The sequence below is a fragment of the Ambystoma mexicanum genome, chromosome 5q (assembly GCF_040938575.1).
Source record: "Ambystoma mexicanum isolate Mex_15411 chromosome 5q, UKY_AmexF1_1, whole genome shotgun sequence".
In the NCBI taxonomy this organism is placed as follows: Eukaryota; Metazoa; Chordata; class Amphibia; order Caudata; family Ambystomatidae; genus Ambystoma; species Ambystoma mexicanum.
This window is the reverse complement of record NC_090933.1, coordinates 424,905,202-424,927,632: the sequence shown is the minus strand read 5'-3', so window position 1 is coordinate 424,927,632 and position 22,431 is coordinate 424,905,202. Positions and strand designations below refer to the sequence as shown.

Sequence of the window (22,431 nt, the reverse complement as noted above, 5' to 3'; positions counted from 1 at the left end):
GGCTGATTGCCCAATTATATAACACACTTCTCACCAGAGGTCACTTAACGCGTCCCGCATCCGAAACCAAATGGGATGCAGAATTGGAGTTGCAAGACCAGCCGGACGCATGGAAGGTCATACACAGAGCCATATGGAGCTCATAGATATCCATGCAATATAAAATGCATAACGCAAGACTATTGATGAGATGGCACTACACCCCTCAGCGGTATCCAAAATGTTCCTGGGGACTCCCCCTTACTGTTGGATGGATTATGGGGAGATTTGCGACTATTGTCATCAGTGGTGGAAACGTGTGAAGGTCCAGACATATTGGAAGGAGGTCATGGGATGGATTCAAGCTATAGATGGTACTACCAGAACATCCTTCCCATTACTAGTTTTGTTTGGTATCGAACCAAATGATGATGACTCGTACGTACCACTCTTGCACATGCCCCGAAATCTATTACTAGCTGCGATAGTATGCTTAACGATCAAATGGAAAGGTAACACCCTGCCTACAAAAAGAGTGGATCACGAAACCCCACTCAATCTATGAGAGTGAAAACCTCACTGCCGCCCTATTAGAATCCCGTTCGCACATAGACTTGATCTGGATCCCCCTTTAAAGAACAATACAGACCATATTGGGAATCATTGAAAGGAGCAGACTAGTATTGAACAGTTGTGCGCTCAGAACTGACTATTAAAAATCCCTACAACTCTCACAGTGGGGCCCCGCTTGAGCGTTGAGGGGGAAAAAAAAGGTCAAACGCTACCCGTCGGAAATGGACGAGGTGTTATTGCAAAAGTGGACTTATTGTAAGAACAAATGTGATCTGTGGAACCTTTTTAAGTTATTACATGTATTCTCGTGATGAGTCAGAGTCGGGAGGGACGACAAGGGAGGGTTCATTAGAAACAAAAAAAACGAAACACTGGTTTTACTATTGTTTGGCCCCTTCTGCTTGATGAATTTTGTGGCCGCCACTGTGAAGTTAACATGTGTATTATGTCACTGTCACACTTGTTGTAAAATCAATAAAAATAACGTTTAAAAAAAACTTGATGAAGTGGCAGGATTGAAAATTAATACCCATGAATCAGAAATGATGGTTTTACAGGGGGGTGCAGTGTCAAAGGACAGTCTTTACATATGGGTCAGTATCTGAGGACCGATAAAGGACTAAGATATTTGTGAGTGAAGATAACCAATTAATTGGAATCTATGTATCAGGCTAATTATTCCTGTTGTTACGCAATCAAAAAGTGTATCCCTCTTTCTCCAGCATGGGGTCTGGCATGGATTCACATGCTCGTGGATATTCCCCGTCGTCAGGCTGGGAGTCCTTGGTAAAGAAAAAATCAGGATCAGTTTTGTTTCTGATCTGTCTTCCTTAGCAGTAACCAATCACTGGTCTCTGGGTCATTCTGCCCCCAGCCAATGACTGCCCTCTCCCTAAACCCCACCCCTGGCAGCCATCCTCAGATTTTACCGCACGCTCAAGTGTTGGGAGTCCTCGTGCTAAAGCTCTCGAGCTTTTACTGCGTTTTGCACTTAAGAGATTTCTCATTTTTCGGTTTAATCGAGCCTCAAGCTCCACCGTTTCTACTTCCGATCAACGGGGACCCGTTTTGAATTTATCTACGCCCCTCAAGGGTTAAGTTTTCGTCGAGTTACGCTTCTTGGAGGATTCCAGAAGTTTCTGAGGCCTACCTCGTGGACGAGAAGAACATGGCCCAGGAGAAGGGAAGCTAGACTCGCGGTAAACTGTTCAGGATCTGCCCTGGATGCAACCTACAAAATGTGTTCAAGGAGGACGAGCATTCGAAATGCCTTTACTGCCTCCACGAGGACAAAACACACGTGGAGAAGGACTGTGCGTTTTGCTTTAACATGACGGATCGGACGATGAGGGATCGCCGGACCCGTCTCTCCAACTGGCTGGAAGGCAAGAGCCCAGCAGGTGAGAAGAAGTCTGAGCGGTCTTCTAAATTCTGTGAGGGCGCCCCGGCGCCGGGGGCCCAACAGAAGGCAAAGCACTGTGAGTCCGTGGGCACCGGGAGTGCCGAACGGTCGGGCTCCTCGGCTGCCAGGCAGGGCGCACCTTCATCGATGCCATCAACCGCAAGCCAACGCTCTGGCTCGGGGAAGAGAAAATCCGAGAACCCGGCTAAGCTTCTGGAGAGGCACTGGTCGATCTCGGAGGAACCGGCCGAGGAGGAGCAAGGCGGTGACCCTCCCCCTAAGGTGAAGGCCTCAAGCGCGCCCAAGGTGGTGAAGGCCTTGATTCACCCGGCTAAGGCCTCTATCGAGGGAGTCGCTGCTGCCCTGGTGAAGCCTGTGGAGGCTACCCCGGGGGAGGCGGCCTCGGGGGACCAGAGTTTCCCTGCCTCCGCGGAGGGAATCCTCTTTTAAGCCCATCGAGGAGACCCCCGTGAAGACCCTGGTGGAAAAAGAGGGGGGGTTCGGTGGCCGTTACGGATACGGACACAACCTCCGAGGAGGAGCTGACCGAGAATTTGGAAGAGGCCCAGCCCCACAGGAGGAATCCTGAGGAGGGGGACGAGAGAGCGAGGGTGGCAACGACGACTAGGTTCCCGTGGAGGAACAACCGTCGCTCCCGGCACGCCCGTCGCAACCCGAGCCTCAGGACATCTTGGCGGCCATTTTGACGGCAATCCAAGCCTTATGCACGGAGATAAGGACGAGATTACCCCTACCCCCGACAGATGACCGAGCTGTACCAGGTCCGTCGGGAAGCCCTCCGAACAAGAGGAGGAGAATTCATCCAGTGCCCCTTCAGCCCTCACGGCCTTCTCAGCCTTTGTCGCCTTCCCCGATCCCGAGGGACGACACAGGAATGGACACGGCCACGACTGGGACGGATGACGACGGCGGTGATGACGGGACTGGCCTCCCGTCTCCGATTCCTCGGGCGTCCCCGCCTGACAAGATTGGCTCCTTCCACGCCATGATTGCCAGGGCATCCAAGCTTTTTCAACTCTGCCCTGAGGAGAAGGAAGGCTTCCTCTACCAACGGCGCGAGGCCAAAAGGAAGACGGTCCTCGCGGTGCCGTTGCTGGATGACATCTGGGACGAGGGACTTGTCCTCCTCAAGAACCCGTCCACGACACCTGCCAAGAGGGACCGGTACGAGAAGAAGTACCGGGTCCCCGACGCCACCCCGTTGTGCCTTAGGGCGCAGCCGACCCCGGATTCGGTCGTCTCAGCGGCGGCCAAGAACGAAAGCGGGGGGGCATCAGCTTCATCCTCAACTTCCCCACCGGATGGCGAGGGAAAGAAGCTGGACGCTGTGGGACGACGAGTCATCTCGTCGGCGGCGACAACTATAAAAGACGGCCAACACCCTAGCGATTGTGGCCCGCTACGACAGGGAATTGTGGTACACGATCGCCCCCCCCGTTGGACTTCCTCCCGGATGATGAGAGGGCAGAGGCCCTGGCGATCCTACAGGAGGATGAGGTGGCGTCGGACCACGCCATAACTGTGGCCACGGACATTGCCGACACCGGTTTCTGCCAGTTGGGCAACAGCGTTTGCCTTCGATGGCGGGGGTGGCTCAAGGTGACGGATTTCCACCAGGACGTGCAAGCCAAGGTTTTGGACATGCCCTTCGATGGGCACAATCTGTTTGGAAAGACTGTGGATGAGTCGCTGCAGGCCATCAAGACCGACACAGAGACGGCTCGGGCCTTGGGAGTTCTGCAGCAACGGCGGCTGCCCTTTCGGAACTCCGGAGGCAAGCAAGGTGCCTCGAAAGGATTTGGCGGCGGCTCCTCGACCTACCGTCAGGCGGCCCGGTCCTCGTCGCAAGAAGCCTACAGGGGACGAGGCAAGTCCAGTGGATCTTGCCGTCGTCGCCAGGGAGGCCAGGGCGGCAAGGCTGCTTCCAAGCAAGACTGAACCGGCTGTCGCATCGGGCCCCCACCGAAGCACAACGGTGGGAGGCCGGCTGACAAGGTTCGTCAGCGTGTGGAAGTCCATCTCCACCGACCATTGGGTGCTGGATGCCCTGGCCCACGGGCACACTCTGGAATTTCTAAAGAAGTGGCCCCGAATTCCTCCCGTGGCCAGGAAGGAAAACCACGTCCCTCAACTACTGTTAGAGGTAAGGGCGATGCTCAAGAAAGGAGCCATCAAGCTCGTCCCAAAGAGGCTCCGGGGCTCCGGAGTATACTCAAGATACTTCCTCATCAGAAAGAAGACTGGGAGGTTGACGTCCCATCCTGGACTTGCGTCGGCTAAACCAATACATCGAGGCACAGAAGTTCCGGATGGTCATCCTCCAGCACGTGCTTGGCCAGCTGGAGGAAGGCGACTTCCTATCGTCGTTGGATTTGGAGGATGCGTACTTTCACATCTCCATCCTAAAAGGACACCGAAAGTTTCTCTGGTTCGTAGTCCAAGGGCAGCTCTACCAGTTCAAGGCCCTCCCATTCAGATTGAAATCGGCACCTATGGTGTTCACCAAGTGCCTTGCACCAGTGGCGGCGCGGCTGCGCCTGCAGGGGATCCGCATCTACCCCCTACCTGGACGACTGGCTCATCCGAGCAGGGACAAGGTAACTCGCCGTAGAACACACAGCAAAGACCGTCTGGCTGCTCACAGACCTGGGATTCTCCATCAACTTCCCCGAATCCCACCTGGTTCCGTCGCAGGTCGCGCTGTTTCTGGGAGCCAAGCTCGATACAGTAGCGCAGTTGGCCTCGCCATCGGAGGAAAGAACGCAGGCCATGCTGGGCAAGGTACAGCCGTGGCCAGAGTGAGGTCCATCAAGTCCCTTCTCGGGATGTCTTCTTCCATCTATCTGGTGCACCTGTGCAGGCTTCTGATGCGTCATCTGCAGGAGTTCCTCGACGCCCGTTGGACGCAAGCGACGGACCGCTTCGAGGACAAGATCTCACTCAACAAAGCATTCTGCCATGCAATTCGATGGTGGGGCACCTGCACGCATCTCGCCGTGGGCACAGACTTTCAGACTCCAGCATACCAGGTGACGACAGATGCCTCCCTGGAGGGGTGGGGAGCGCAGATCCCAGCCCTGTCCAAGGAAGCCCAGGATTTGTTGCCCTGGGATGTTTCTGGTGCCTTTTCATCTAGCAGGGATAAAAACACCATTGCCGACTCACTCAGCAGGGAGCTGCGCTCGTGCCATGAGTGGGAACTACGCCAGGATCAAGTGGATTATCTCTTCCGGCGATGGGGCATACCCAAAATCGACCTGTTCACGACGGCGACAAACTCCAGGTGCCAGAGGTTCGCCAGCAGGTTCCCCCAGCCGAGGAGCATGGGCGATGATTTCTCGTTCCCCAGTGACGTCCTGTTCCTGTATGCGTTCCCGCCGTTGCTGCTCAGGATCATCAACCAACTCAAGAGGTCCCGGTGCAGGATGATCTTCGTCGCACCGAGGTGGCCGAGACAGATATAGTTGTAACGACCGGTGGGGGGTGTCTGTACTTCCGCTCTCTATATGGTAGAGGAGAGGCACAGCGGACCCCAGCCAAGATTCTCTATAGGGTAGCATGGACGAGCAATCAAGGCCTAGCTTCTTAGGAGGTGATGCAGGCTGGTTCTTAAGTACAGTGTAGTCCCCGAACCCCCACAAAGGAATGTCCACACACTGTATTACTGAAAACAGTCTTTATATAATTAATATTCAAAGGTATGTACACGATCACAATAACGCACTTTGTACTTGGAAGTCAATAATGATAAATATATACACGTCTAGAGTGGTACCACTAATGTTATCAAATCTCATTAAAGTGCATCAACTGTACGGTTAAAATGTCACACAGAACAATAACGAGTAAACCAGCAATAGAGATGGGCAGGAACGTAAGCTGGTTGGAACAATAGGCAGAACACTGACCCCTACCGCTAGGCACAGTTCTGTGTGGAGATTCCCCCCCCCCCCCACCTGGGCAACTTGTAAATAAAGATATATAGCACAAGCCCAGTCCATATATTGTTTGATAGTCTTACTTCTTCCTATTAAGGTTTTACCCCCCCCAATGTACCTGCTGCAGTAGAGTTCTCCGACGATGCGCCGACCGATCCTTCTTGAGTGCCTCCCTTTCAGGCGGGAGCCACGGATCGTCGAGAGGTGTCGGGGAACTTGGCGTTCGGTGTCGGGGAATCGACGGCCCTTCTTGAGTGCCTTCCCTTTAAGGCGGGAGTCACGGGTCGTCGAACGTCCGACGGTGAACAGGGTGAACTATGGCAGGGAAGTGGCCGCTTCGTTCCTAGCGGTGCTCGTCGACGACAGAGCGTTGGCGTCCTGCAAGGAAGAGGCATGCGGGGCACCTCGGTGACAATAGTTCTGGACCGCAAAGAGATGATGAAGAACTGTGGCCCAGCAAGGGCATCCAGTCGGCGTCTCTGCGATCTTTGGTGGCGGGAAACCCACCGGTGGATGCTCCTCGGCGCGTCAACGGTCAGGCTTTCTCCAGCGGGAGACAAGCGCGTGACGATGCAGACGAGAGCGTCCGATGATCAATGGAAGTTCTTAGGCAAACGGGAGCACGGCGGCTCCGGTCGGCGACGGCAGTCGTCGAAAGTGGCGGACAACAGTCAGGGTGCTTCTCCTTGGAGTTCCGCAGCAGTCCCCGTATCAGGTCGGCAGCCTGTCGTAGGTCTGTCTACCTGGGAGCGTTGGCAAAGAACAGCTGTGCACGATGGCCCCTCGTAGCTCGGGAAGAGGGCGCCTTACCAGGTCCTCTCTGGGTCAGTCCTTGGAGGCACAGCAGCTTTCAGATTGTGAAGGAGAGCAACAGGAATTCTTCTCGTCCGGCGGGGCTTCAAGGTCAAGCGTCAGTTAATCCAGTTACTCGTCGTAGTGGACTTCAGCTTCTGAACACGATTCCTAGCAGGGAGAGGTCCCCAGATATACTATTGATCTCCCATTCATTCCGCTGGGTCACACTCAAGCATCCAATCACGACTACGGGCATTCATGCAGGCAGGCAGCCAATCAGGCACACGAGGTATTCAGGCCATTCACTTCTCTCCAGACACTCACAACAAGTTATGTTTATTGGGACCAGTACCGAGCCATTCCACACTCCAAGCTACATTCATACTGGTTTTGGGCAGGGTTGTCTCAGTCATTGTGTCAACCACCAGATACTAGACACCCACAACACAGAATGCATATTCGTCACACACTCTATTCACCCAGGTCCCACCCACAGGAGGTACCCACAACATACATCACCGGGAAGGCTCCAGCTAGTCTGACTGGGCCTTCACAACAACACCATATATGGCACTTCCAACAGCCATTCAGGGGGAAGGGAGAGAGTCAGGGCTTCCCAGGACTTTGGGAAAACAAGGTAATGGGTAATAGAAAGCAAGAGGCCACCGGGGCCATCTTGTTTTCCATCAGGAATCAACTGATCCCAATAGCAGGGCCGGGGTATCCCAAAATGGAGGATACTCCGCGCACCTGTCAAATTCAGCATGGAGCTGCCACCAGCCCATACCCTGCTCTGTGGGCCATCCACAGGTGCCCAAAACATACACTAGGGGCACAGGGTTGTACCCCCACCCATGGGTGCCATAACGGTATCCCACGGGTCCGTTCACCAAACCAAAAGAAAGGGAGCTGCACCGCCAGGAGTCCCACATGAACTCCTGCGCGGAAAACACGACAGAACACACGATAAAAAGCAGTAAAGGACAAGGATACGGAGGCCCTGTCCCTCCGATGCATTTCCAGCATCACAATGGTTCCCGGACCTTCTGGACTTGTCGGCGTCCCCGCCAGTTAAACTGTTGGCGGACGGAGATCTCCTCTCCAGAGAAGGAGGCGCCTTTCTTCATCACGACCCGGAGTCGCTGAACTTGCAGGCCTGGCTCCTGCAGCACTAGAGTTTGGAGTGTACACTATCCCAGATGACTGCAGAGAGGTTCTTGCAAAGGTCAGGGCTACCTCAACTCTCAAGTGCTGCGAACACAAGTGCACAGAAGATTAACCCTCTACGGATTTCAGCCTCTCTAGTGCTACCGTACTTACTGTCACTGGCCAAAGCTGGACTAGCTCACGCTACCATCAAGATGCATCTGGCAGCGATTTCCCGATACACCAGAACTGCAGGACGGTCGTCCCTGTGGTCTCATCGCCTGGTGAAGGAGTTTATGAAAGGACTGTTCCGATCGTTCCCGCCGGTGAAAGCCCCGGCCCCGGCGTGGGAGCTCAACGTGGTGCTGACCAGGCTCATGGGCCCGCCATTTGAGCCTTTGCATTCCACTTCGTTGAAGTTTCTGTCGTGGAGGACAGCGTTCCCTGTGGCCATCGCCTCTGCACGACGCGTGGGAGAGATTCAGGCCCTTTCCTGCAAGCTTCCATACTTGACTTTCCACGAGACGAGGGTGGTGCTGAGGACACACCCCTCCTTCATGCCCAACGTGCCGTCGGACTTCCATCTCAACGAGCCCTTGGTCTTACCAGTCTTTTTCCCGTCGCCTTCGTCGCCGGCCGAGAGGACTTTGCACTCACTGGATGTAGCGAAGTGCTGAAGTTCTACGTGGACCGAACGAAGTGTTTTCGGAAGACATCACAGCTGTTTGTGTACTTTGGACCTGTGAACCAAGGGAAGGCTCTCTCGAAGGCTTCCATTTCCAGATGGCTCTCCGGCTGCATCATGCACTGTCATCGGTTGGCAAACCGACCGTTGCCCGGCCGTCCAAGAGCCCATTCAACCAGAGCGATCGCTGCCACCACAGCGTTCTTGTCTGGTGTGCCCATGCTGGACATCTGCAGGGCTGCTACGTGGAGGTCGACTCACACCTTCACGAGATTCTACTGCGTTGACCGGGATTCCAGGGAGGAGTCCAGAGTCTGCCAGGCAGTGCTGTGCAACCTGTTCGCTTAAGGTGAGCCTGGTGAGGAGTTAAGAGATGCTTAATGTTGAGTTTTATGTAATGCTTGATGTTGAGCCTTGCCACCTCCCGTGGTTGTGCATGTGTGTACTGCTTTGTATTCTTATATTCATGAGCATGTGAATCCATGCCAGACCACATGCTGGAGAAGGAACAAGTTACTTACCTGTAACTGTTATAATAATAATAATTTGGCATTTATATAGCGCTACGAACCCTGAGGTATCTGAGCGCTGCTTATTATTACCCACAGTGTGTGGTGCTCCTTTATCGACCTCGGAAGGATGAAAGGCTGAGTTTGGCCCTGCCGGGATTCGAACCTGCGTTAGCAGGCTCTGCACGGATGTCAAAGCGAGCGCTCTACTCGCTGTGCCACTTGACCGGTTGTTCTCCAGCATGGGTCTGGCATGGATACACATGCAAACCCTCCCTCCTACCCCTCTGCAGCTCTTTACTTGGTCATACTGCCACTTTACGTGCTACCAAATCTGAGGATGGCTGCCAGGGGCGGGTTTTAGGGAGAGGGCAGTCATTGGCTGGGGGCAGTATGACCCAGAGACCAGTGATTGGTTACTACTAAGAAAGACAGATCAGAAACGAAACTGATACTGATTTTTTCTTTACGGAGGATTCCCAGCCTGACGACGGGAAATATTCATGAGCATGTGAATCCATGCCAGACCCATGCTGGAGAACAACAGTTACAGTAAAGTAACTTGTTACTTCAATTTCATGGATGGGTAGAATTAATGTTATTAAAATGGTAGTGCTCTCAAGGGTATTATATTACTTCCAAGCTTTACCACTCGTAGTCCCTCAGAAATGTTTAAAAAATCTAAATAGAATGGGATTTTCATATGAAAAAGGGAAAAAAAACAAGCATGGCTTGGAAAGTATTGATGGCGCCCATTATGAGTGGTGGGGTGGGGGCTCCAAATGTCTTATCAGGTGGCCCAGTTGCGGATAATACGGGAGTGGTTTGGGGGGAAATCGAGAGACAAGTTGGCTACAGATGATATAGCGGTAGTTGGTAAGCCCCTAGAAGAAGTACTATGTGTCGGACGTTTGATAGACCCGCTAACATGTGTAGGAGTACAATCACAGCTTTGATAGGTGACATATGGGATGATGTGGGAATAACTACGTTTCCGTCTGTTTATGCCCCTATCTCTTAATCCTCAGTTTACACCATGGGCAGAGCAGGGAGTCTTCAAGCGATGGGAAGAGGCTGGTTGTCAGAAGATGGGTGATATGGTGGAGGGCCAGGAGATTGACATTCCAACAAAGCAAACAGGTATTTGCTATACCCGAAAGAGGAATGGTTTAGATATTCACAATTGAGACACTGACTACAGGCGTGAGGAGCAGGCGGCAATAAGGGACCTTACCCCTTTTGAAAAGTATCTGACTACAAATTCAGGTGACTGCCATACAGTCGGAGCATTATATAGGCTGTTTATGGAACCCCCAACTCATTTGCATTGGGGGTATGTGAAACAATGGGAAAAAGTCTTATGCAATCCTATATCGGACGAGCAATGGCAGGAGGTGTGGCAGGGGATTCCAAAACTCATGAGAGCACTTCAGATCCGTGAAATGTGGGTCAATGTAATGGTGCAATGGCATCTGATGCCCAAGAAGTTACATATATTCCACGCAAAAGTGTCTGGGGAATGCTGGCCGGGTTGTAAAGATATTGGGACATGGGGGCACAAATAGTGGGATTGTCCACATTCTTTTTTTTCTCAAGTTTTTGGGCATTTCGTTCATACATCTTGTAAAAGAAACACAAACAGTTAAGAGAACTTCCTATCTCCCCCCCCCTCCCCGTCCCAGGTCTTGAGTTTTCCAGTCTTCTTTCTCTTGTTCTCCACGTCCTTCTCCCTTGCTCCTTTATTGAACAGGTTATCCCCTGTTTCTTGCGTTGTCGGTCTGTGGGTCCTCCTTCATTTTTACATGACCTCTTTGCTCCCGCCTTCCTCCCCATTCCATTGATTTGTTGATTCCTCTGTGCCTCACCCCCCTTGGAGGTGGGGGGGCCAGTTGGTCAAGCCCCTGCATTCATATTTATTGACCATTTTATTTATGCACACTCCAGCAGGTCTTGCAGGTAATATGTTTGCAGCAGATGCCAGTAATACTGTTTTTCTCTGCATTTTGATATGACGTATTATAAAAAAATGTTGGCTGCGGCAGTAAAATCTGCTCGAGTATGTTTTGTTCTCAGTGGCACATTGAGGCTTTTCATTGGCATGTATGCTTGTAGACGAGCTCTGTTAAAAAAATAAAAAATAAAATGTGAGGGATGGAAAGCTTTAAATTAATCGCACTACTGGCAAGTGCTCTGGCACATTTCCATTCTATCATAGTATCCTGTGTGCCAGTATGTTATGTAAAAGAACACATTTACACACACCCCCACCCACCCTTGGGTCCGCCCCGCCCCTTAAAGTGCAGCCTTGTATAACGTGCTGTATTACAATGTTTTTGGAATGGGGAAGCTATGAAATGTTTTGGCCTCATTGCGCATCCACAGCACAGTGAACTATGGACCCAGGTCTGCATTTACTAATACCACTTAAGGTCATTTTGAAACCATCAGCTGTGTGTGTGAAGCGTTTAGCTCAATGGAGGGCCGAGGTCGATCTCTTGCCACAGCTGGCTATCTCTTGTGGAACAGCCTGCCCCTTCCTCTTGAGTCGGACCCCCTCAAATTCCATAAGCTCCTCAAGGCTTTCCTTTTCACTTCCCTCGTTTGCTAACTTCACAGTTGCTGTGATTGGTGTCCAGGTCCCTTATGTGTCCTCTGCGACCTGGCCTCCCACACCCAATTGCCTCAGCTACTGCCTACACACAGCACTTGCCTTGGTACCCACTGGCCTACTCCATTGTAGGACTGCACTTTCCCACTTATTGCAACGTAATGCTCCTTAGCACTTACTATAATTTCCACTTATCTGCTGCTCATCCATGAGCACTGACACTCCAGCATTTACCCTCCACTCCCCCTTCCCATCTTCTCCCTCTGCACTTGCATCTTCTGAATACTCACAAGGCCTAGTAGGTTCGTCTTTATCCCCCAGTGTATATATTGTTTTCAATCCTATGTTCCCTCCCTGTTGCCAGGTGGGCACTTTGAAACCCAATTTACTTGTTGTATAAGCGCCTAAAAAATGCACAATAAACCTAAACATTAAAAAAGATGGTTTAACCTCTTGCAAATGCTCTGTCACTTTTATTTGAGACCATTATTGTTGTATCCCCCTTTATTTTGTAGCAATCATTTGGAAAACATATACACTCCATTTGGATTCCTATTTTATTTGTTTTTAACTATACTGTAGACTGGAAATGAGCACTGAGGCCGAGGAACGCCTTCTCTATGATGCAAGGAATGGCCATGTTGAGGAAGTCCGGCGTCTTCTGGAAAACACAAAGCTGGGGGAAGTTCGAGTTGATATTAATTGCAAAGGCAAGTACTATTATTTTAAAACATTTTTTAAAACCTTTTTAACATTGCCAAAATATGCTTTGAAAAACGACTTGGCGTAGAAAGCGAATAGCTCAGGGTGGGTGGGTATTCACAGGAAGCAATTATGTGGAGTATTTGCCACAGGTTCTTTTACCCCAGCACCTGATGTAAATTGCCTTATTTTAAATCCTCACTCATGTTGTGATGTCGCATGACGGAATATCGATTGCTGCATTATTTTCTCTTACCACTCCATGGTGACGTACTGGAAGCAATCCAATCTCCTTTCCTACAGCTCCATTGGGGAGGCGAGAGCAAACTTGTTCTGTTCTAAGAAATTTGTAGCCCTAAGTAAGGTTTGACAAGTTATGAAACCCCAGACACTTACTGTTGTGAGGGGTCAGTAATACGAGGCAGACAGCTGCTTGTATTTTTCTCAGAATTAAACATTTAATTAAAAGAAAAAGATGCTAATAAATCCTCGCTAAACCTACTCTATCCAGGGGTTCCCTACCTAGTCTAAGAGATAAGGGAATCACTCCTAACAGAAGAAAACCAGCACTCGCACTAAACAATAAATCTTCTAAATTAAATGATCAACAAGATAAATGACTGGATAACAAACAACAAGAAATTTGTATGACCTTCACCTGTCCTGGGTCTAATAAAGACCGTCTTTGGCTGATTCCGGCGCTCCTCAATATGTCCATATGAGATAGATGCAGGTCAGTGAAACTAAAGTCTATTACCCCTAGACTGTAAGGGGAAGTGAATAAACGTATTTGAGTGTGTAGACCTTAAAGGGGTTTTCGCGCTGTGTAGGGAAAAAAGACTAAGTTTCCAGTTAACAAGAAAAAAATTATGTATTTCAAATGGTAGTTTCAAAATCTTTTGCAGAAATAAAGATAAGCCAGATGTTAGTCTTATAGTCTTAGCCTTGATTTTATTCCAAACAGGAAATGGTTTAAATTGTAAATTGCAAACAAAGCAAACACTGTTGCATCACAGGATTTAACTATGCAAAAAAAAAGGCAAATTCGTTTACTATATAAGTAGTGTTGCTTCACAGGTTTGGTTTTAGTTCCATCCGTTAGTTGCATCCAAGTTCAATATAGTAGTTAGACACTGTTGCTTCACAGAATTCAGTTGGTTTCAAAAAATGAAAATTCAAATACCCAACATGTGTTTCACCGTCTGGTGTATGGCAGATCTTCAGGGGTTTTTAAAAAAATTTAAATTGAAAGTGGTTCAAAGAAAGAAAATCAGTTGGACTGATGGTATTTGATTTAGTTCTACAAGGGTGCTTGAGTAGCTTGTTTCAATTGACTGGTGGTAGGTAGATCTGGTTATCACATTTTCAAGTTAAGAGTAGCTGTTTGTAAGAATGACCCTAGGTATAAAACATGAGAAATTTCAATGGTAGCAGTTCGAATTTGATCTCCGGTTCGATTGCCGAGCGTTCATACTGTGGACACTGAACTAAATCAAATACCATCAGTCCAACAGATTTTCTTTCTTTGAACCACTTTCAATTTAAATCTTTTTAAAAACCCCTGAAGATCCGCCATACAGCAGATGGTGAAACACGTGTTGGGTATTTGAATTTTCATTTTTTGAAACCAACTGAATTCTGTGAAGCAACAGTGTCGAACTACTGTATTGAACTCGGATGCAACTAATGGATGGAACTAAACCCAAACCTGTGAAGCAACAGTACTTATATAGTAAACAAATGTGCCTTTTTTTTGCATAGTTAAATCATGTGATGCAACAGTGTTTGCTTTGTTTGGAATTTACAATTTAAACCATTTCCTGTTTGGAATAAAATAAAGGCTAAGACTATAAGACTAACATCTGGCTTACCTTTATTTCTGCAAAAGATTTTGAAACTACCATTTGAAATGCATACATTTTTTCTTAACTGGAAACTTAGTCTTTTTTCCCTGCAGAGAGCGAAAACCCCTTTAAGGTCTACACACTCAAATACGTTTATTCACCTGTCCTAGGTAAATCCTTTCCCCAAGATTGTTCAAAGTCCATTTCCCCAAATGTTCAAACAGAAAAGTCTTGAACCAGTTCTTATAGGTTCCAAATGAAATAAAAGTTCATGAAACAAAAACTCGCTGGTAAAAGTTCTTCAGCTTTCAGTTGAACAGATCCTTTTCCAATTCCAGCCAAGGAAATGGCACCAATGGTAATCCCGGATGTCCTCCTTCCAGGATTACTTTGCCACAGTTCAGGGAATAAGTTAGCCACTTCTACTTCTACAATTCTACAAGTGTTCATAACCTCTGCAGTACTTTTGGTATAATTGTCAGGATGCTTCTTTTTGGGTTTTTGTTCTCCTCTTGACAACCACCCTTCTTCTACTGTGGAAACGGACTCCTTGATTTATCTCAGGAGGATAGCTCAGGGGCAACGTGCTCGCCTTTGAAGCAAGACAACACTGAGCAACACAGGTTCGATCCCTGTGTCTGCGCTAAGAAACCTCTGGGTATTAAACGCGTTATAAATAACAAATATCATATCACAGTATACCACTACTTCAACCAACTTCAATGTGACATCTACTGACTGTGTTATACACAACCACAGTTCTGGTACTTCTGCTTCAACTTTATATATTATGATAGTTAGGCATTATAAAAACAAGACGCTTCAACCCCTACAGATACAAGGCACTCTTCTTTCATATGCTCAGAGAAAATGGCAGCCTCTTTGCCTCTTCAGTCTGCCTTACTGCCACAAGGATAACCTGCCTCTGCTTCCACACTGACTTTCTCCCAACTTCAACAGTCTGAGCATTACAGGTTGTTTGTTCAATCTTCTTACAAGCACCCGGCTTATTTCCCCAGTTTTGTGCACACTACCTTGGTCCCAGTGGCTACTTTGAAGCTGTATTACCACACTTCCAATTTAAGAGTACAATGTCTCACTTGTATCAGAGGACACTGGACTTTTAACAAGTGGGATTCTTGGACCCAATCTCCAACCACCCATTCACTTTCCTTTACATTTAAGTTTTCATCCAATACTCCCTAGTATTGGCACTGAGCCTCCTCCACCAATCTCCTCACCTCTTTCCGATTGACATTCACATTGCAAGCCAACCCTATCCATCCCGGACATAATTTTGTACTCGGTTGCCATCGCTTCAATGAGACAAAAGGAGACACCCTTGTGACAGAGTCCGGTGTAATGCAATAACTCCACACCATTGCTCTCATAACATCACTGCACAGTAATCCCGACCTCATAGCGAGCTGGATGACACCCTTAAGGAATCTATTTACCCTTTCTACCAGCCCATTTGCCCTGGGATGTTATAACGCTATGCGTGTGTGTTGGATACCGAACCGCAACAAAAACATCCTCATTGTGTCTGAGCGGAGCTGCACACCATTGTCAGTTAAAATTTCCATGGGAAGCCCCTCACGAAAGGAAACCTCTTAAAAAAATGTCACAAATTTTACCGTGGTTGCCTCCCTTATTCCCTTCCACTCTATCCATTTCGAGTGATAATCCACCAAAACCTCAATGAACTTGAGACCTTCGCCTAGCCTGTAGTTTCTCCAGCATGGGATGTTTCATTGATTCACAAACTATCATTTTTATTGGCTTTTTTATAACATGTAACAATACCAATGCAATATCATATATAATTACATTCTTCACAAACAACTGAAACGCCTCCCTCTTTAGCTACCCTCCCTTCACCCTCAACTGCCCGAGCATAGTCTGCGACATTAAGTTTCTATTTTGCGACCCACTTGCCTCAGTTCTGTCTTGTATAGTTTGGGCTGTGCTTTCACCCTTACTCTGATCGAACAATGTTACGGTAAGGGCAATCCACTGTAGTATGTCTGCTCAGAGTTCTTGTTTCTGTTCCTCCAGTGCCTTCTCCCTAACCCCCGTTTCTGCCGTCGACTTTTTTCTTTTCGCAGGTCTTCCCACCATCTGTTGATACTCGGGGCATTCATGGCTTTCCAATGCATGGCTATGCTACGTTTGGCCAACGCTCTACCCCCATGGATTTTTGCTTAGTGCCTCTCTTAAAAAGCCCCCAGTATGCATGCCTACGGGGACTGGATGTAAAGGTTAATGCCTCTAGGGGCCACTTTACTTGCTACGTTCCTCCAAAATTCCTGTATACTCTGACATTCCCAAAACATGTGTAACATGCCTACATTTTCTTCTTTGCATTTAGGACAGGCCTGAACACCCGCTCCTTTGAACTTTGCTATTTCCGCTAGCGTTAGATATGCCCTTGGTGTAATGTAAAGTTGGAGCAGCTGTAGTCTAGCATTTCTGGAGATTTTTTTTTAATGATATAGGACTATGCTTTGCCACTCTTTGTCTTCGAAAGGTCTCTTCAATTCCTATTCCCATCCCCCCTGCCTTTCAATTCCACCTCAGAGTTGTGCTCTATTAATACCTCATATATCCTGGATATGGTGTGCCCCCCCCTCAGAGATATTCATGATTGTTTCTATGTCCCCACACCCTATTTCCTCCATGATTGTTGGTCACCTACCCTTTATTGTGCTTAGCATGGTTCTGTTTAGTAGAAATTGACCTTCATGTGTACCTGAAGAATCCAGTAGTTCCTATTCCAGATACCTATTTTTGTTCCTCCGGTCCCCTATCGTAGCGATACCGCAGGATTCCCAATGTGCCCGCACCCCTGCTCTAAATCTTTGTTTATCTGACACCACCACCACCGCCAGAGGAGCCTGTGGTGATATTGGGTCTTTAATTCCCATGGTTCTACAGGTCCTCTGCCATATCTGGAAACCTAACTGCACTAGATAGGGTTGAGCGTGTGGTTCTCTCCGGGGAACCCATATCAAGTCAGTCGGATATAATATTTTTTATCGCTGGTTGTAGGATAGTCGTCTCTACCGTAGGGTCATCAGCCATCCATTGCACCACATACTGCAACTGGCATGCGAGGAAGTATAGCTCAAAGTTAGGGATTTTCATCCCTCCTTCACATAGTGCCTTTGCAATATGTTGAGTGCCACTCTGTGCCCCCCCACCCCCCTGCTAGAAGAAGCCCCTGCATTCTCTGTCTAGGTCTAGGTAGAATTTATTGGGAATATTGTATGGGATATTCCTGAAGCAGTGCATAAGCCTCGGTAGTGCTTCCATTTTTAGTAAGGCCGCTCTTCCCATTACTGATGACGGCAATTTACCCCAGAATTGCATCGATTTGATCAAGCTCTCTTTAGCCTGTAATGTGTTGTGTTCGCGATTGGGGTGGTATATGTTTAGCCCCAGGTATCTGAAGGAGTTCCTGTACCACGGCAGGAGTAGAGCCGGCAGTTCCGCGTCACCATACTCTGCCAATTCTGCCAGTGGGACTAGGCAGGATTTACTCTTGTTTATTCCGATCCCGGTCAATCTACCAAAATTGTCGAGCACCTCCAATACATATGGTACGTTCACCTCGGGGTTTCTCAGGTACATTAGCATGTCATCTGCATACATTGACACTATAGGCTTAACCCTGTCAATATCTATACCAGCGTCGTTGTATTCCTGCTATAGGAGCACCGCTATGGGCTCTACTGCTATTCTGTGTAGCATCGGGGATGGAGGGCAACCCTGTCTCGTGCCTTTGTGTAGCTGCCACCTATCCGAAAAAGAGGAACCCTTCCTTACCCTGGCTGTAGGTTGTGGGTATATTGGCTTCACCCACTTCATGTAGTGCGTTACTATTCCCATCCTTACCATAGTAGCGTATAACCAGTCCCAGTGGACTGAATCAAACGCTTTGGTTGCATCTAATGAAGCTACGGCGCAGTGCTCCGCCCTCCCTCTTGTACTGTTTATGACGTGATGCAGCCTATGTATATCCCCCGAAATATTCCTGGCTGGAACATATCCTGTCTGATCCTGATGTACAATCTTAGTTATTACTTTCCTAATCTGCTAGGATTGCTGTACGGATTTACTGTCTTGATTCAGTAAAGCCAATGGTCTATGGGACCCACAGTCTGTTGCATTTTTATTCTGTTTTGGGAGCGGGATTATCAAGGCCTCCCTCATGCTATCTGGGAGGATCCCCAGTTCATATGCTTCATTGAATACTCTGGCCAGGAGTGGCGCTAACGTATCGGCATATGCCTTTTATAGAACTCTCCTGGCAACCCATTTGTGCCTGGGGTCTTTCCCAAGGGCAATACTCTAATCGTGGCTACGACTTCATCTGAGGTAATGGGCTCTTGGAACATATTCATTTGCTGTTCATCTAAGTGTGGCAGGGTAATGAGATCCAGCGCATCTTGCAGCTCATCTGCGTGATCTGTCTGGGGGGTCTGCGTATAGGCTCTTGTAATATTCCGAAAACACCTTGTTAATGTCCACCTGTGTGTTTTCCTCTACATCTACTGTGGATTAAATGGAATATATTGGGGATTTCTTGTTCCTGTTATTGTATAGCCAAGCACGCATTATCCCTGGTCTATCCCCTTGTGCATAGCGTGTCTCAAGATATTTTGCGTAACTGAACTTGCCCAACCTCTCCCATTGTGTCAGACATACCTGCCTCAATCTGATTTCCTCCTCCAAATGGTCTCCCCCAGTGCCCACCTCCCTTTCTATTTTGGCAAGTTTTAGTTCAGTTTCTTTTAAGTCATTGGTGATGCCTTACTGTACCCCCCTGCTGTCGTTATCATTTCACCTCTAATCACCATCTTTTATGCTTCCCAAATAGTTCCCACTTTGTTGACACTGCCCTCATTTACTTCCAGAAAGTCTACCATACTTTTCCTGATGTGTTCATTAAATGCCTTGTCCAACAATGCTTCACTCCTAAGTCTCCAGGTAGGTATAGGCAGTCTCGGGCAGTAATAGTCCATTTCATTAGAAGCGGGTCGTGGTCTGACGGGACCCTAGCTAGGTATTCCGCTTCTATAAATTCCAGCACATGTTCCTCAACTATGAACAGATAATCTAGTCTTGTGTGAACTTTATGTGAGTAATGAGAATATTGTGTGACATCCCTATGAAGTGACTTTCAAACAACTGTTAAATGAAAATCATCTAGAAGAGTGCCTAGGACTTTGGCAGGTGGAGCTGGCCTTTTGTACCTTGTATTTGATCTGTCTAGTGTGGGGTTAAGTGTGCAGTTGAAATCTCCACCCCATATTATGACTCCATTCCTATAGGGTCTGAATCTCGCATATAGTGACTTAAATATTGTGGCGTGATTTGGTGCGTTGGTATTCCCTATGCATACTTCCCGGTTCTCTTAACATACTGTGTATTCTAGCCATCCTCCCTTCATCATCTATCTTAGTATTCAGAACTTTGAAGGGGATAGATGGGGCTACCCAGATGAGAACACCCCTAGCATATGTTGAATATGTAGAGCCCACCACAACTCCGCCCCATGTTCCAGCCAGCTTCCCTTGTTTCTGTTAAAGTGTGTCTCTTGTAACAATGCTATCGCCACTTTATGCCTTCTTGAATACATGATCACTTTGTCTTTTGACATTATTTAGGCCCCGGATGTTCCAGGTCATAATTTTGATGTATCCAGCCATCTCATAGTAATTCCTTTGGTCTTTGGCGGGCCGGCAGCCCCACCTCGGACATCGGCCAGGGTCGTGTGTAAACTACATGCTTCTAAACAGACTTCCCTCCCTTCCCCTTGTGTAAAGCCCTCCTTCCCCCCAACTAACAACAAAACACACCCAAAGTGAAACTGTCCAGCCATGCTAAGCACGCTGTCATGGCCACTAATCAAAGGGCCAGTCCTTCCTCATCCCCAGGGACTCATTGGACCCAGTCCTGGCACCTCTGGCGCCAGGCTCATGTAAAAGTGTGCTCTACACACTCTATGCCAAGGTCGTGTGCAGCTGGGCCGGGCGTGGCCATAGAACAGAACTGGAAGGCATGTGCTACAGTCCCAAAGAAGGGCAAGGTGGAGTCAGTAGGCGGGGCCTGAGCTAGCCTATATAAGGCCAGCCCATCCACGTGCCTTCGCTTCGCGTTATTCTGCTTTCAGCAGCGTAACGCTCTCCGCTGTGCTTACCTGCGCATCACTGGATTCCTGCAGTCCCATCCTGAAGATATTCATGAGAGCGCTCCTTACCTGCAGTCTACCGCTACATCACTGTGCACGCCATTCACCCCAACTTCTCCATCGCTGGGTGCGCATTTTACCTGCTGCCCGCCGCTACATTGATGGGCACGCATCATACCTGCTGCCCGCCGCTACATCGCTGAGAGCACTTCTTATCTGCAACTCATCGCGGCCAGAGTTGGACTCGTCCTCTTACCTGCATTCCATCACGCTGGGAGCCGAGTCTTCTTTCTCACCGGCATTCCATCACGGTCAGAGTCTCCATCCTGCAACCGAGAATCTTCGAGAATCTGGACGCCATTCTTCATAGCCGGCCTGCACCTACGAGGATATAAGAACACAACAGGTTAGAACTCATATGCATATCGAACGCACGGCCGTATTATACAAAAGACTAGAGTTTCCTATAAAGACCAACTCACCTGTCACTGTTGAAACTCCATCTGCCTCTAAAGTCTTCCGGACACTCTTCGGTCCCGATTTACTTTTTCCGTACCTATGGAAATGGAATGAGACATTGCAAGAATAATTATTAGATGAAATACAGACCGTCTAATCGAACAATAGTCATAACAAAAGACTTACCTTCTAATGGGATTGGTTGCAGCTGGCCTGGATCAACACTCCCACGGCCAGTGAAGCAACTTGGTCCATTCTACACCCCCCCTGCTAGGATAAGCAGGACGGATAGGTGCACATTACAAAACTACAGGTGAGCTTGTATGGGAAAGTGCTTGCACACCGTATTTTGGCACAAAAGGGTTGGGGGAAGTCACAATATCCCCACTCCATTTTCATTGCCTTTCCTCTTCACTCAGGGGCAATGCCCATCTCCAGAGCCGCAGGTCCAACCACTATCTGGAGGGGAAGGTGATTCCGAGGAGTCAAGTCAAGGGAGGGCTCCAACCGTGCCGCAATGCCCTTCCGGAGACCAGGGGAGCGTAACACACGCTAAGACTTCCTCGCATCCGCTCCACAAGGTTAAGTCAGGGGACTTGACTCCTGGTGCCCAACGGGCGGGTTCTAATCGGTACCGAAAGAAAATATACAGGTATGGGGTAGTAAAAGCGGCTGCTGATTGCGTTCCCTCTACCAGGCTTCCGTGTCTGTACTGCACTGCTCCTGCATCTTATTTGCAGCTAGAAATAGCGGTTTCCGTATGCCCTAGAAGCAATTGCCCCAGGACCAACATTTGTGTACATCTCTAGTGCCTTGTTATATGATCCTTGTTAATCTGGCTTTCTCTTGTGAGCCCTCTGGGCTTGTTCTGACTCATTCCCTGACTCCTTCCTTAGTTCGCCTCACTGTCGTCGCCACTGGTCTCAACAGGGCTTACTTGTCCTTTTGCAAATGATTCCAGAGTGGTCTGCTTATTTTTGCCTTTGTTGCCTTTTGCCGCCTTCTTCCCACTGTTGCTCTTTCCAGCGCTTCGAGGCCGCACACACCTAGCAGCCCCTCTTAATTCACCTTACAGCTACTTGTCTGCAATCTTACGCCTGGTTTGATCAGCAGGGAGGTCTCTGACTTTATTCTTTATTCTCAAGCCTGGACTGTCTATGCAGTTCTTCGCCACTCACCAGGCTGTTGATGGGCCTTTGGGACGTGCTGCGAGGTTCGACCTGCCTTGCAGCTATTGAGAGGCCATGTAATTCTCTGAGTCAGAAGAAAAAACTATAGTGTCTGGGCCTGTGGTTTGAGAGACTCCCCTTCCTTACTCTCAGGCTGTTAATGCTTCCTTGTTTATGCGCCCACTGTAGCCTGTGCATGGTTTACTTCTCCTTGTTGTGTTTGAATGTCTTAATACAATGGGCTCCATTTGCATGCCGGGTGGGCCCCACCACCACGTGTTTGTCGTGTATGCAGTTGCTGGACACTAAGAGTCTGATACGCGTATGACAGTATGACAGTATGACAGTGGACTGGTGTTTTGCCCAGCCTTTTTCTTGTTCACCCCTAGCTTAGAAGGGGTTCTC

At 48.6% G+C, this 22,431-nt stretch overlaps 1 protein-coding gene across 8 annotated transcripts in view; it reads left to right on the top strand.

The window, feature by feature from the left end:
* OSBPL1A (oxysterol binding protein like 1A) overlaps nt 1-22,431 on the top strand; it is a 2,815,351-nt gene that overhangs the window by 19,886 nt on the left and 2,773,034 nt on the right. For 5 of the 8 annotated variants that reach the window (XM_069620918.1, XM_069620915.1, XM_069620920.1 and 2 more), the window contains one exon: nt 12,239-12,366. In XM_069620918.1, the coding sequence (XP_069477019.1) occupies nt 12,246-12,366 (121 nt within the window). In that variant the 5' untranslated portion in view covers nt 12,239-12,245. Of the gene's footprint in view, nt 1-10,169; nt 10,189-12,238; nt 12,371-22,431 lie in introns of those variants that run through there. The other 3 variants (XM_069620919.1, XM_069620923.1, XM_069620917.1) reach the window with 2 other exon arrangements.